Source organism: Mustela nigripes, chromosome 6 (assembly GCF_022355385.1).
Source record: "Mustela nigripes isolate SB6536 chromosome 6, MUSNIG.SB6536, whole genome shotgun sequence".
In the NCBI taxonomy this organism is placed as follows: Eukaryota; Metazoa; Chordata; class Mammalia; order Carnivora; family Mustelidae; genus Mustela; species Mustela nigripes.
The window spans coordinates 118,115,897-118,128,514 of record NC_081562.1 but is presented as its reverse complement, the minus strand read 5'-3'; the positions used below and the strand labels follow the sequence as shown (position 1 = coordinate 118,128,514).

General features: G+C 46.3%; 1 protein-coding gene across 2 annotated transcripts in view; it reads left to right on the top strand.

The window, feature by feature from the left end:
- USP6NL (USP6 N-terminal like) overlaps nt 1–11,666 on the top strand; it is a 148,340-nt gene extending 136,674 nt beyond the window's left edge. For both annotated transcript variants that reach the window (XM_059404088.1, XM_059404089.1), the window contains exon 14: nt 8,562–11,666. In XM_059404088.1, coding sequence (XP_059260071.1) covers nt 8,562–9,970 — 1,409 coding nt within the window. In that variant the 3' untranslated portion in view covers nt 9,971–11,666. The remainder of the gene's footprint in view (nt 1–8,561) is intronic.
- The last annotated feature ends 952 nt before the right edge of the window (nt 11,667–12,618 follow it).

The following is a 12,618-nucleotide window of genomic DNA, read 5'->3' as shown; positions in this document are numbered from 1 at the left end:
GGGAAGAACTGAGTTTCTTAAGCCCCTGCATTTTGGAAGGTTCTTTCTTAAATCTCTGTCTACTGCCTCTTTCAAATTGTTTTACCTCCCTCTATGCTTATTGAAAATCTCTTTGAGGACAGAGAGGCCATATCCTCTAAATGTCTTTGTACATTTGCGGTCCTCACCCTGTGCCTGCTACAGGCCCCAGTGCCTAATGAGGGATTGCCGTTTAGAAATTAACTAAATGCAGTGTCATTTTGTCTGCATTGGATTTTTTTTTCCCCTTTAAACCCTGCTACGTCTAGTTTCTTGGCTGGTAGATCTTGGGTATTTATAACCATTATGTTTCTGTGCCGTGCATAGGGACAGTGTGCCATTAGGCTACGATGAGAATGAATGGACATTTTGTCACCACCTCACTTGTAATTCCGTGACTGTCTTAAATCCTAGAGGTTGGGATGCGGAGGAAGTCACTTGAAGCAGGTCATTGTCTACCAGGGGAAAGGGACACGCGTGTCTGGCTACCATGAAGGAGCTTGGACATGCCACTTTTTGGATATTTTAGAACAGTCACAATTTTTTTCCCCCATGTGGATTTGGGCCTCTTGCCCATTTGGTAAATGGAACATGTTAGTTTTCTTTGAATTCTGCGATATGTAGATGCACAGAACATTAATGTTCCTTCCTCAGAAAACTTGCTCCATTGACTTGAGTATCAAGTGGTGTTGAATGCAGGGGGAAGGGGCGCCTGTGAGGCTCAGTCCCTTAAGCACCTGCCTTTGGCTCAGGTCATGATCCCTGGATCTTGGGATCAGGCCCTACATCCGGCTCCGTGCTTCTCCCTCTGCCTGTTGCTTCCCCTGTGTGCGCGCTCGCTCTCTCTCTCTCTCTCTGTCAAATAAATAAATAAAATCTTTAAAAAAAATAAATGTGAGGTGAATACTTTTCCTACCTTTATATTGAAAAATTAACTCTCACAAGCATGTATGTATGACACATACCTCTCGGTTTTGTTTTGTGCATGAATTACGGCCTCCGTCTCCCTATGACCCTTTCTCAATCTTCTCATTCCTTCTCTTGAGAAATACATGCCTTATCTCTGTAATCCTACATCCTGTGAGTCTTTACCAGTATGTGCTTTTCATGTAATTATAGGACTTCAGGACGCAAGTCTGTAGGTACTAGCGTACAGGAACCGTGTGCGACGTGGCCTTACTTTCCCGGGAGATGTTCCATTTTCTCTCACGGCTCTTTCTTCTCCCACTTTCTTCCTTCCACCTACCCCAAGTTTTTTGTTTGTTTTTTGTTGAATCTTTCCATGGATCGGTCCCTTAGTAACCCCTTTCTACTCTGATTCAGCTAGTCCAAACCTGGATTCTTGCTTAAGTTCCGGGTTACACACTTAGAGATGCCCTCTTGCGCCATCGTTGTCACTAAGCCAGTCTCGCTGCGTGTCTGTGGAAAACGCTACGGAGGCCGATCCTAGGTTCCCATCCCCAGCGCTACCATGGTAGCCACAGCCCAGAAAATGGCAAATGGGCACCTGCAAGGCAATGGATCTCGCATCACTGTGGATCTGTTTCTGCCTGTGTCTGCCTTCCACATTTGTTCAGTTCGGTTGTCTTTTCGATGTGGTCGTGTAAAATAAATTGTCATGACTCTAGTTGGTTTCATTACATTGTCGACATTGAAAATATGCTAGGACCGGAGTGGCTCAGTCGGTTAAAGCATCTGCCTTTGGCACGGGTCATGATCTCAGGGTCCTGGGATCAAGTCCCGCTTTGGGCTCTCTGCTCAGTGGGGAGCCTGCTTGTGTTTTCTCTCTCTGTCAAATAAATAAATAAAATCTTTTAAAAAAAGAAAAGAAAATATGCTGGGACCATAAAAGCAGATGATTAGGTGAACCATGAGAGACTATGGACTCTGAAAAACAATGTGAGGGGTTTGAAGTGGCAGGGGATGGGGGGAGGTTGGGGGAACCAGGTGGTGGGTATTATAGAGGGCACGGATTGCATGGAGCACTGGGTGTGGTGCGAAAATAATGAATACTGTTACGCTGAAAAGGAATAAAAAATAAATAATTTTTTTTTTTTAAAAAGCAGATGATTAGGGGCACCTGGGTGGCTCAGTGGGTTAAAGCCTCTGCCTTCGGCTCAGGTCATGATCCCAGGGTCCTGGGATCGAGCCCCATGTCGGGCTCTCTGCTCAGTGGGGAGCCTGCTTCCTCCTCTCTCTCTCTGCCTGCATCTCGGCCTACTTGTGATCGCTGCCTGTCAAATAAATAAATAAAATCTTAAAAAAAAAAAAAAAGAAAAGAAAAAAGCAGATGATTATAAATAATGAAACGTGATTTTTAACTAGCAGAAAAAGGCAATCCATAAAATCTGTTTGGTACAGCAAATCAGTTTTGAGATTGAGAATATAGACTCCAGGGTAATATCTTTGTTCCGATTGCTCTAATAGAAATAGCACAGATTGAGTGCCTTTATCAACAGAGGAGTGTTTTCTCATAGTTCTAGAGTTTGGGAAGTCAAGAATCAAAGTGTTGGCAAGATTGGTTTCTTCCATCCTTGGCGTTAGCTGGGCGTTTTCCTACAGGGTCTTCCCTCCGTGCCTGTCTGTGACCGGACACGTCTCCTGAGAGGGACATCAGCCATATTGGATCAGAGGCCCGCCCCAATGACCCCATTCACCTTAATCACCTCTGTAAAGGCCTTATCTCCAAGGCCTTGTATCCTGTTGTATACTGAGGGATTAGGGCTTCAACACATTAATTCTGAGGGGACGTAATTCAGCCCCGACCAGTGAGGTAATTTTTAGGCACAGTCTTTGCTGAAGAAGGGAAAACTCAAATCCATCCTCTGGTGAATGAAACCTGCTCTAGCGCCCAGTCCGCCTCAGAGGTCGCAGACCGTACAGCTCTTTCCTGGGGCAGACATGTGCCGGCCACTGCCCATTGCCTCCCACGCGTGACTCAGGCTCAGACTCTCCCCCCCTCTGAGTGTCACCTGTCTGGGGTATTTGTGAAGCTATGATGACGGAAGGAGAAGGGTTGTCCCCATCTGGTCCAGAGCTCCAGATGTGACCACTGTTCCTCCAACAGGGTGTCCCCCCTGCTCTGCCAGGGGCCACTCCTCACTCCACTGTTGACCCCACTGAGAGGACCCCGTCAGCTGCAGTCCTTGTGGTGAAGTCTGGCGACTCCTAGAAGAAGCCTTCACAGAGGGGACAGATCAGACCTCTTTGTGGCCTTGTCCCCTGCCCCATCTGAAGAGAGGTGAGGGCACTGATCCCATCATGAGGTCTCTCCCGGATGACCTGTCTTCCAAACCCCATCTCCAATACTATATTCCATGGGGGGGTTCCCATATATGAATTTGGGGCGGGGGGTGGACACTAACTTTCAGTCCACAGCAGAGAGCGAACCTTTGAACAACCTAATTACAAGAGAATCCGGCTTCCGTGGGTTGTGAACTGATGCCAGTGGAGACACTGAAGACATCCAGCGCGGGCTGCGAAACGCTCACGGCTCGGCCCGGTGGCCTGATGATGTCCGGGGGGCGGCGTGGGGGTGGTGTGCGAGCACTCTGAGAGCGGCTGGAGGGGCGCGGAGAGGAGCCGCTTCAAGGGCTCCGCGGGAGCGTCTCTGCAGCGAAGCCAGCTCTGTCCCTGGAACAGCACATCTCGCAGGCGGGAACGACCCCTCTCTGGGCGCCGCTGCTTTCCTTTTCCGTTGAATGGTTGCGGCTGTCGCCAGGCTCCCCCTCACCCTCCTGGAAGGGCGTCGTGGTGACCGACGTGGTGACCGGCGGGTGTTTCTCTCCGTCGGACTGCCGCCGGCCCGTGCCTTAGCCGCCCAGGTTACCGCGTTGTGCCCGAGAGAACTGTCTGAGTCGGGACCACGAGGAGATTCCCAAGTGCAGGTTTCCTTTGATATAGACCTTTATGTCTTCCTGATGGTTTGTTTGTTGGTATTGCCCGCCTACAAGGAAGAAGGAATTCCTGTGTTTTTCTGGGACACAGTGGATAACTATTTGTAGAGCTGGTGAAAGCTTTTTGGGGGACACAGGTTCTGATTTTATTTTTGTTGCTGGTTTTTTAACCCAGTAGGCTAAATAACTCCTTGTGAATATTCTGGACTCGGGGTGCTTTTGGCGTTGGAGTCCCCTTCTAGCTTTGGAGTCCCCCGCTCTAGCTGTTTCTTATGAGGCTGGTTAAACCCTGAACTGGAATTGCCTCAGACTATTTCACAGACAGACATGGACAACTTGTTTTATTTTATTTCATTTCATTTGTCAGAGGGAGAGAGCACGAGCAGGGAGAGAGCAGGCAGAGGGAGAAGCAGGCGTCCTGCCTGCCGAGCAAGGAGCCTGATGTGGGACTCGATCCCAGGACTCTGGGATCCTGACCTGAGCCCAAGGAGGATGCTTAACCAACTGAACCCCCCAGTCATTCCATCATGGACAACCTTTAAAGTTTGGGTTATCACTTAAAATATTGTGTCCACATACCATAAAATGTCTTTTTTATAAAAAGACAGAAGAACAAGGATGCCTGGGTGACTCGGTTGGTTAAGCATCTGCCTTCGGCTCAGGTCATGATCCCAGCGTCCTGGGATCGAGTCCTACATTAGGCTCCCTGCTCAGGGTGGGGTGGGGCAGGGGAGCCTGCTTCTCCCCTCTGCCTACCACTCCTCTGCTTGTGCTCTCTCTCTCTGGCAAATAAATAGATAAAACCTTAAAAAAAAAAAAAATAGGAGAACAGTATTGGTCGCACCCTCTGTCACTGAGCAGTATCTTCCGGCCCCCAGGGCCCCTGTGGTCCATTCATCTCTTAGCCCACGCCTAGCACAGGAGCAAGTGTGTGGCCCTGACCTGACGGTATATGCAAGAAGCAGCACCTTCTCTTGCCTTCCATCCAGAGGGCTCTGCAGTCAGCTCTGGGTTTGAACTGTGCATCTGCCACTTACCAGCTGGGAGCCCCTGAGCGGGTTCACTTCTGCCTCCATTTCCTCCTCTCTCGAGTGAGAGTCACTGTGGTGACCTCAGTTATGTGCCTATTGCTGAATGCTGTATGGACAGCTTTTTGAGCAGTGGCTAACACATGGTAAGTGCGTGATGAATATTAGCCATTATTGTTACTGTTATCAACACTAATTATTACATAACACAAGTCCCACCAAGGTGAACTTGGTAAGATAGGTATCAGATGATGTCACTCGCTGAAAAGCCCTTAGTAGATTGCGGTTAACTTAGGAAGAAATTCAGAATCTGTACCGTGGTCTTCAGGGCCGTGTGTGATGTGACTCTTCGTTCCTCCAGCCTCGCCCCAGTGTTCTCTCCCACTCAAGGCCCAGGGCGCCCTTGCTCTTGCCTGAGCTCTGCCCTGCTCGGCCCCGCCCCGCCCCACATCGCTTTGTCTTCTCCTGGTGCTTCTAGGACTGTCTTCTAGCTCAGCACAACCAGCATACGCTCCAGGAGAACAGGACTTTGTGTCCCCTCTGGACGGCCAGCTCCCCAAGCAGTGCCTGGCACGTTGTAGTTGCTCGATACATCCATATTAATAGAGACATGAGCAACACAACCTGTAATTGCCAGTTCACTGGGCGGGCTTTCAAATGTGCAAAATACAGGGCTTGTGCAAATATTGCCAAAGTAAAGTTAGATTCAGTTAAAATCATCAAAAGGATCTCTGGAGTTTAATTAATGTGACATAAATGGCAGAGCTGGAATGAAACCACCGGGTCCTGGTTCTCATCCAGTGTCTGCCACAAAAGATCACATGGGGGCCACCTGGGTGGCTCAGTCACTGCGTGTCTGCCTTCGGCTCAGGTTATGGTCCCGGGATCCTGGGATCGAGCCCCACATCGGGCTCCCTTGCTCAATGGGGAGCCTGCTTCTCCCTTTCCCTCTGCCTGCTTCTCCCTCTGCTTATGCTCTCTCTGTCAAATAAGTGAATAAAATGTTAAAAAAAAAAAAAAAGGAGAGAGATCTCCCAGCTGCTCTGAGACTCTGCTTCCCACCTCTAAGCTACAGGCAGAACTAGCTCTCCAGCCCTCAGACTCTGCGCAGCTCAGCTGAGGGAAGAGGAAAAAGGGGTGACTTTCCACTTTGATCAGAGCAGCTGTGTTTATATTTTCTCTCTATATTGGGGCTTCAGATGGAATTCAGTGTGAAAAGAAAAGGGTCTGCTTTTAAAAAGTGTAAAGACTATTGGATTAGAAGAGCACAAAGGTAGGGGCGCCGCGGGGGGGCGCCGGGAGGGCTCCAACTGTTGGTCCTCAGCTCAGGTCTTGATCTCAGGGTCGTGGGCTCAAACTCTGCACTGGCTCCATGGCCAGCCCAGCGTGGAGCCTCCTTAGAAAAAAAGGAAAAGGAAAAAGAAAAGAGCACAAAGGTCATTTTTAGCTTAATAATTCTGATTCCTGTAGCTAAATTCCTTAAAGGATATTGTTTCTTCATCACTCTGTTCTCCATCCCCCAAAGAAAAGTTCACTGAATATTTTTTTTAAAAAATCTTAGAAGTAGATATGCGGGTAAATGACAAAATTATTATCATCCAGACCGTGAGCTACGTGAAAATAAAGACCGTGTCTATTTGCTCACGGCTCGTGGGCGCATCACGTAGCACATGCCTACACCGAGCTCACCCGGTCGGTGTTCCGGGCGGTGGTGGCGGGAAGAGAGCGGCCGCATACTGCTAAGTGAGACCCGTGTTCTGTGAAATGTGAAAAACGTGTTTTAAACCATGGAATGTTTACAAACGGACTCCATTGTTTCTTCAGGATGATATTTACTGGATATCTACGTTATTATTATCCATGTTTCAATCTTTTTTAACTCTTTGAAGTTTTGTATTTTACTTCCAGTAGAGTTACCGTACGGCGCTATATTAGCTTCAGGTGTACAGTTTCCAGCAGGGCCGTGTATGACCTGTGCGCACCGTAACGAATGTGCTGGTAATCCCGGCTCTCGTGCCCCACCCGCCGCCCCTGTGGGAGCCGGCAGTTTGTTCTCCGCGGTGAAGAATCTGCCTTGGTTTCTCCTCTGCTAATAGTCACAGTTTTACTTCTTCCTTGCCAATGTGAATGCCATTTATTCCTTTTTCTTGTGTGACTATGGCTAGGACTTCAAGTATTGTGTTGAATCGAAGTCGTGAGCCTGAACCTCCTAAAACTGTTTACCGAAAGACCAGTGTATTGTACCTTCCTTTAGTTCTTCGTTAATTTTTTTCAAGATTTTATTTATTTATTTGGCAGACATCACAAGTAGGCAGAGAGGCAGGCAGAGAGAGAGAGGAGGAAGCAGGCTCCCTGCTGAGCAGAGAGCCCGATGTGGGACTCGATCCCAGGACCCTGGGATCATGACCGGAGCCAAAGGCAGAGGCTTAATCCACTGAGCCACCCAGGCACCCCTCTTCATTAATTTTCTGATGTTCATTATGTAAAATGTAAAACTAAATGTAGTCAGTATGATTTTCTTTCTTTTTCTAATTTTTTTTTCCTTTTTTGCATTTGCACTAGGATATTTTAGAGTTATAAACTTTGAGATGGAGTACTATTTCTTTTCATCATGAAGTCCTCTGGCGGGTACTTGAGAGAATAATTATAATAGTAATTAATAAGCTGTTTTGGGACAACGTTGAGACTACAGTTGGTTATTCCCTGCCTTTTCAATTTTTCAGACCTGCCTAAGGTTGATAGGAGAGGTTTTACTGATTTCAAAACCATTTTAGTGGAGGTAGATTAAAGCAAAAGTAATATAATGGTAAGACATTGAACCACTGACCTGCACGATTGTTTTGGTAATAAAAAGAGAATGAGTATCAGCTTTGCATTCTTGAAAAAGCAAGTAACAATAGATCTTTTTTCTTTTTTTAAGATTTTATTCATTTACTTGACAGACAGAGATCACAAGTAGGCAGAGAGGCAGGCGGGGGAAGGGGGCCAGGAAGCAGGCTCCCTGCTGAGCAGAGAGCCCTACGTGGGGCTTGATCCCAGCACCCTGGGATCATGACCCAAGCTGAAGGCAGAGGCTTAACCCATTGAGCCACCCAGGTGGCCACCCAGCAACAATAGATCTTAAAAAAAAAAAAAAAAAACAAGAATCATGCGTTTCATCATTGTATAAACATTACTCATTAGTTCATAAAATATTTCCACCTGCCTGCCATGTAAAAAGATTTTGAGTTTTGCTGTGTTTTAGTATCAGTTTCTCTAAATAATGCTTCTTCTGGTGGTGCCTGGGTGGCTCAGTGGGTTAAAGCCTCTGCCTCTGGCTCAGGTCATGGTCCAGGGTCCTGGGATCGAGCCCCACTAACTCTGCTCAGCGGGAAGCCTGCTTTCCCCTCCTGCTCTGCCTGCCTCTCTGCCTGCTTGTGATCTCTCTCTCTCTGTCAAATAAATAAAATCTTTTAAAAAATAAATAAATAAATAGTGCTGCTTCTAAACCCGTACAATCCTGTGGCGTGTAGATACGTGTGCACATACGAAAAGCATGCAGTTGTTCTGTTGTGGTTCTTACATTTGATACCAGTTACTCCTGTATCTATTTTACTTATGAATCTATCTTTCTCTTTAGGGAAAGAGGATGAGTATCCGAAGAAACCTTTGGGACAGCTGCCACCTGAATCTGCTTGCATCAGTCACCTGAGCAATGGACAGAGAAGTGTGGGCAGGCCAAGTCCCCATACGAGCAGCAGAAGAGGAAGCGGCTCATCACCTCACAAAAAGCACGAGCCTTCCCCTCTCCATGCGAGCAGGACTGGTACACCAGAACGAGTAAGAGCGCTGAGACGGAAATCAGAAGATGAAGACAGTAAAAAGCTTCAAGATGAAGCAGATCTTCAAAGAAAACCTCCATCAGGTCCACAGGACAGTTCCAGGCAGTACAATCACGCAGCTGCTAACCAGAATAGCAATGCCATGTCCAATACCAGGAAGGAATTTGTGCCCAAGTGGAACAAACCGTCAGATACTTCAGCTGTTGAAAAGACTGCCAAATACGCCATCGAAGGCAAAAGTAGGTCAGGACACCCGGCACTCACCGTTTCCATCCCAAGTTCTGCTGACCCTCGGGTATCCAACGTGAGGCAGAAGATGAAGGTTTTGGATGCCGATGAAGGGAAGCGGGGCTCTAACGCGTCCCAGTACGACAACGTACCTGAAAATGACAACAGCGCTTCTATCGAAGAGGCACTAGAGAGAGCCTACTCCCAAAGTCCACGGAACGTGGTTTACCCTCACAGCCCAAGGAAGTACGTGGAGCCAAGTTCTAGTCCATCGCGAGTATCAAACAAGTTTACTTTTAAAGTGCAGCCTGCAGGTTACGCAAAATACCCGCCTCCGCTGGACGGCGAGGATCGCAGGACAGTGCCCCCGCCGTCCTACAGTAACCCCCCCGTTTACCACGGCAGTTCTCCCAGACACATCCCTGCTGCTAACAGCAGCTTCGCCTCTCCGCCGTCTACCCACGGGACTCAAGTGCATCCTTCCCGGAGACCTTATGGTTCTACTCTTTCGGTCAATATTTCTCCAGAGAAGTCGCACGGCCGCCCGCTCCCTGTCGTGCTGCCCTCCAGCCGCATAGAAGTCCTTCCCATTGATCCTGGCGTCGGGGGGTACGCAGGCAATCCAGAGTCGCCAAAGAATGGACAGTTCATCATTCCTCCAGTGGATTATCTGCCGGATAACAGAAAGTGGTCGGAGGTCAGTTACACCTACAGACCCGAGACTCATGGACCGTTGTGGACTCAAGACACTAACCGGGGCCACTTGAGCAACTTACCAAAATATTCCACCTTCCAGCACGTTCCCTTCCAGGACCACAGCCTGCCGGCGGTTTCAGTGGACAGTCCAGTGCGATACAGAACTTCCCCAGGCTTAGAAGATGCCGGCTCCTCTGGCTGCCAGTATTCAGGGCCCTCACCTCCAGTGTACCACTACAGAAATCGCGATGGACTTTCTATTCAAGAATCAGTATTGCTGTGAGAATTTATCTATACTTGGTAAAGACGGGAGACTAGAAACCATTTGAAACCTACATTGCTATGTTTATAATTGCCAAAGCAGTATTTTATACTATTGTAAACATCTTGCAGAGTTGCGGCGTCTGCTGATGCTAGGAATACATAGGAGCCTTTGAGCCCACGTAGATGCGGTTTGTGATGACCATTTTTAGACTGCAGCATCACTGAACCTGTTGAACTGAATTCAACCCAGAAACGTAGCAATAGCAGTTAGGGATGCACACATAATGATAATTCGGGACCCAGTTTCACTTACATCTTCGTCCAGAACCTGAGCATTTTTGCACCATTAGCCCATCCTGTTCTGAGTAACGTTACAGAGCACTGAGAAACTGTGTAGAATAGATACTTTCAAGGCTATATGTAGTGTGCGTGTCTTTCAGTAGATACCAAAAAGCCTCCAGGCACACACATTTGAACACAGAACTAAAGAAACTAATTTTTAAAAAATTAATTTTAATCTACGTCCATGGAATAATTTACTGTTCTTTCTTTCCTTAACTTGTCTTCCAGCCAACCTTTTTGGTTTTTGGTTTTTTCTTTTTCTCCCTTATATTTTTCACCCAGATCCTAGAGTGCCGTCGGGGTTTGCCCCGCCTTCATTCAGCTTCTCTGCAGTTGTGGCCATTTTCTTTCCTTCTGAAAATTAAAGACGCTGGAGAGAAAAGCTCGCCACTGAATGGTGCTTAAACACTGGGGCACAGAACAGGCTCCTTTGACATCGTTTGATAGCAGGCTTAATGCTGTGGTCGCTTCTTACTTCTGCCCTGTAAGTTCCTGCAGGGCCCGGGCTGTTGACTTACCTGAGCTTTTCCTGGCACTCTTTCTTTAAAGGTGGTAATCAAGGGATATGGCTGCACTTAGACCATTAAATTATCATGGTGTAAACTTGTAAAAAATGATCCTAATTATTAGTAAGGAGTCTAAGGTTTTAATCTTTATAAAAATAGTGTGACCTTCATACTTCTAAAAATCTCCTTTTTTTTTTTTTTTTTCTTTTGCAGTGAGAACAAATTCAGGTTCATGGTTAAAAAATTAGCCACGTCTTTCAAAAACAGTCTATTACACTACAATTACCAAAACACAGGGACAGTTTTAGGCATCCCCAGAAAGTCTGACTTTGTGTTTAATTGGAGAGCTTATTCTCAACATGCTTTCCTCGTGTTTGAACAAGGACAAGAGTAGAAAACCGAACACCACGGGCTCTTCTGGTTGCAAGTTGGGGCTTTAAACTTTCAAGGTACCGAAGTATGTCTTTTCAGATGAGACTAACATTTGTTTAGCTAGTGAATGTGACAATATTTTTTATGTATATAATGAGTCTAATGTAATTTTAATCAACTTGGTAATGATGTTATTAAACAGGAAAACAAATGGCCGTGTGTTAGCAGCTCAGCTCTCTGCTGAAGCATGCACAAACCCCTGCTCTCTCTGGGCCTCCATTCAGATCATGTGGAGGCTTAGAAAGAATTGTACATCGGACGTATAGCTGAGGATGTTAATTCCAGTTTTTAAACCATGATTCTGTGACTCGTAATAAACCAAGCTGTATAATTTAGGATATGATAAGCAGCATCTGAGCTGCTCCAAAATATATATGTCAACAGTGGTAAATACTGTAGATTTATATATATACATATATATATATATATGCAAAATATATATATACACACACTATTTTCTTATGTCATCTATGACATTTTTATCTGTATACTTTTATGGATGTGATTGTTTTTAACATGCTAAAAGTAATAAGTATATTTTGTTTTGTGTCTTTCATGTGCTTTTTTTCATATGTAGAAATGCTCTCCATCTCTGATGCTTCTAAGCTAATTTTCTTCTAATTGAGGTGATGTGCTCCGTGTTTGCCTACGTGACTTTATACATCACAGTTGTATGTCAAACGCTTTATTAATTTCTAGGAGCTCTGTATTTAGAACTACATTACCTTTCCTTTATTTTACCTGCCATTATTAAGAGCAATAAGGTATTTCCAGTCTTCCCCACTATAAAATGTAGCTCTCTGTTTGTTTTCCAAGTAGGAAAATTTAATTGGAGCTTATTTTGCCACCGTACAATTTTAGTCTTTCACACTTATCTTTTAGTGAAAGATAAATAGCGGAATGGTGATGAAAGATGAACTCGTATTGGTAAGGTGGGTTAACTGGGATCACCACCTTGTGTTTGGTGAGGACCCCCGCGGAGGAGGCTGCTCACGGACAGCTGCGGGCGCTGTGAATACTTTGTCCATAATCACTCCCTTCTTCACAGCAGTCTTGCCTCGCACGATAAGCACTTTGGTATGGTTTTTGTTTTTGTTTAAAGATTTTATTTATTTATTTGACATACAGATCACAAGCAGGCAGAGAGGCAGGCAGAGAGAGAGGAGGAAGCAGGCTCCCCACGGAGCAGAGCGCCCAATGCGGGGCTCGATCCCAGGACCCGGGGATCATGACCTGAGCTGAAGGCAGAGGCTTTAACCCACTGAGCCACCCAGGCACCCCGGTATGGTTTTTGTTTTAATATTTAGTTTGAAACGTTAGAGAGGCTATACCCAGAGTCTCCAAGGGTTTTTAAACTTTGACTCTTTTGGGTACTTTTTTTTTTTAA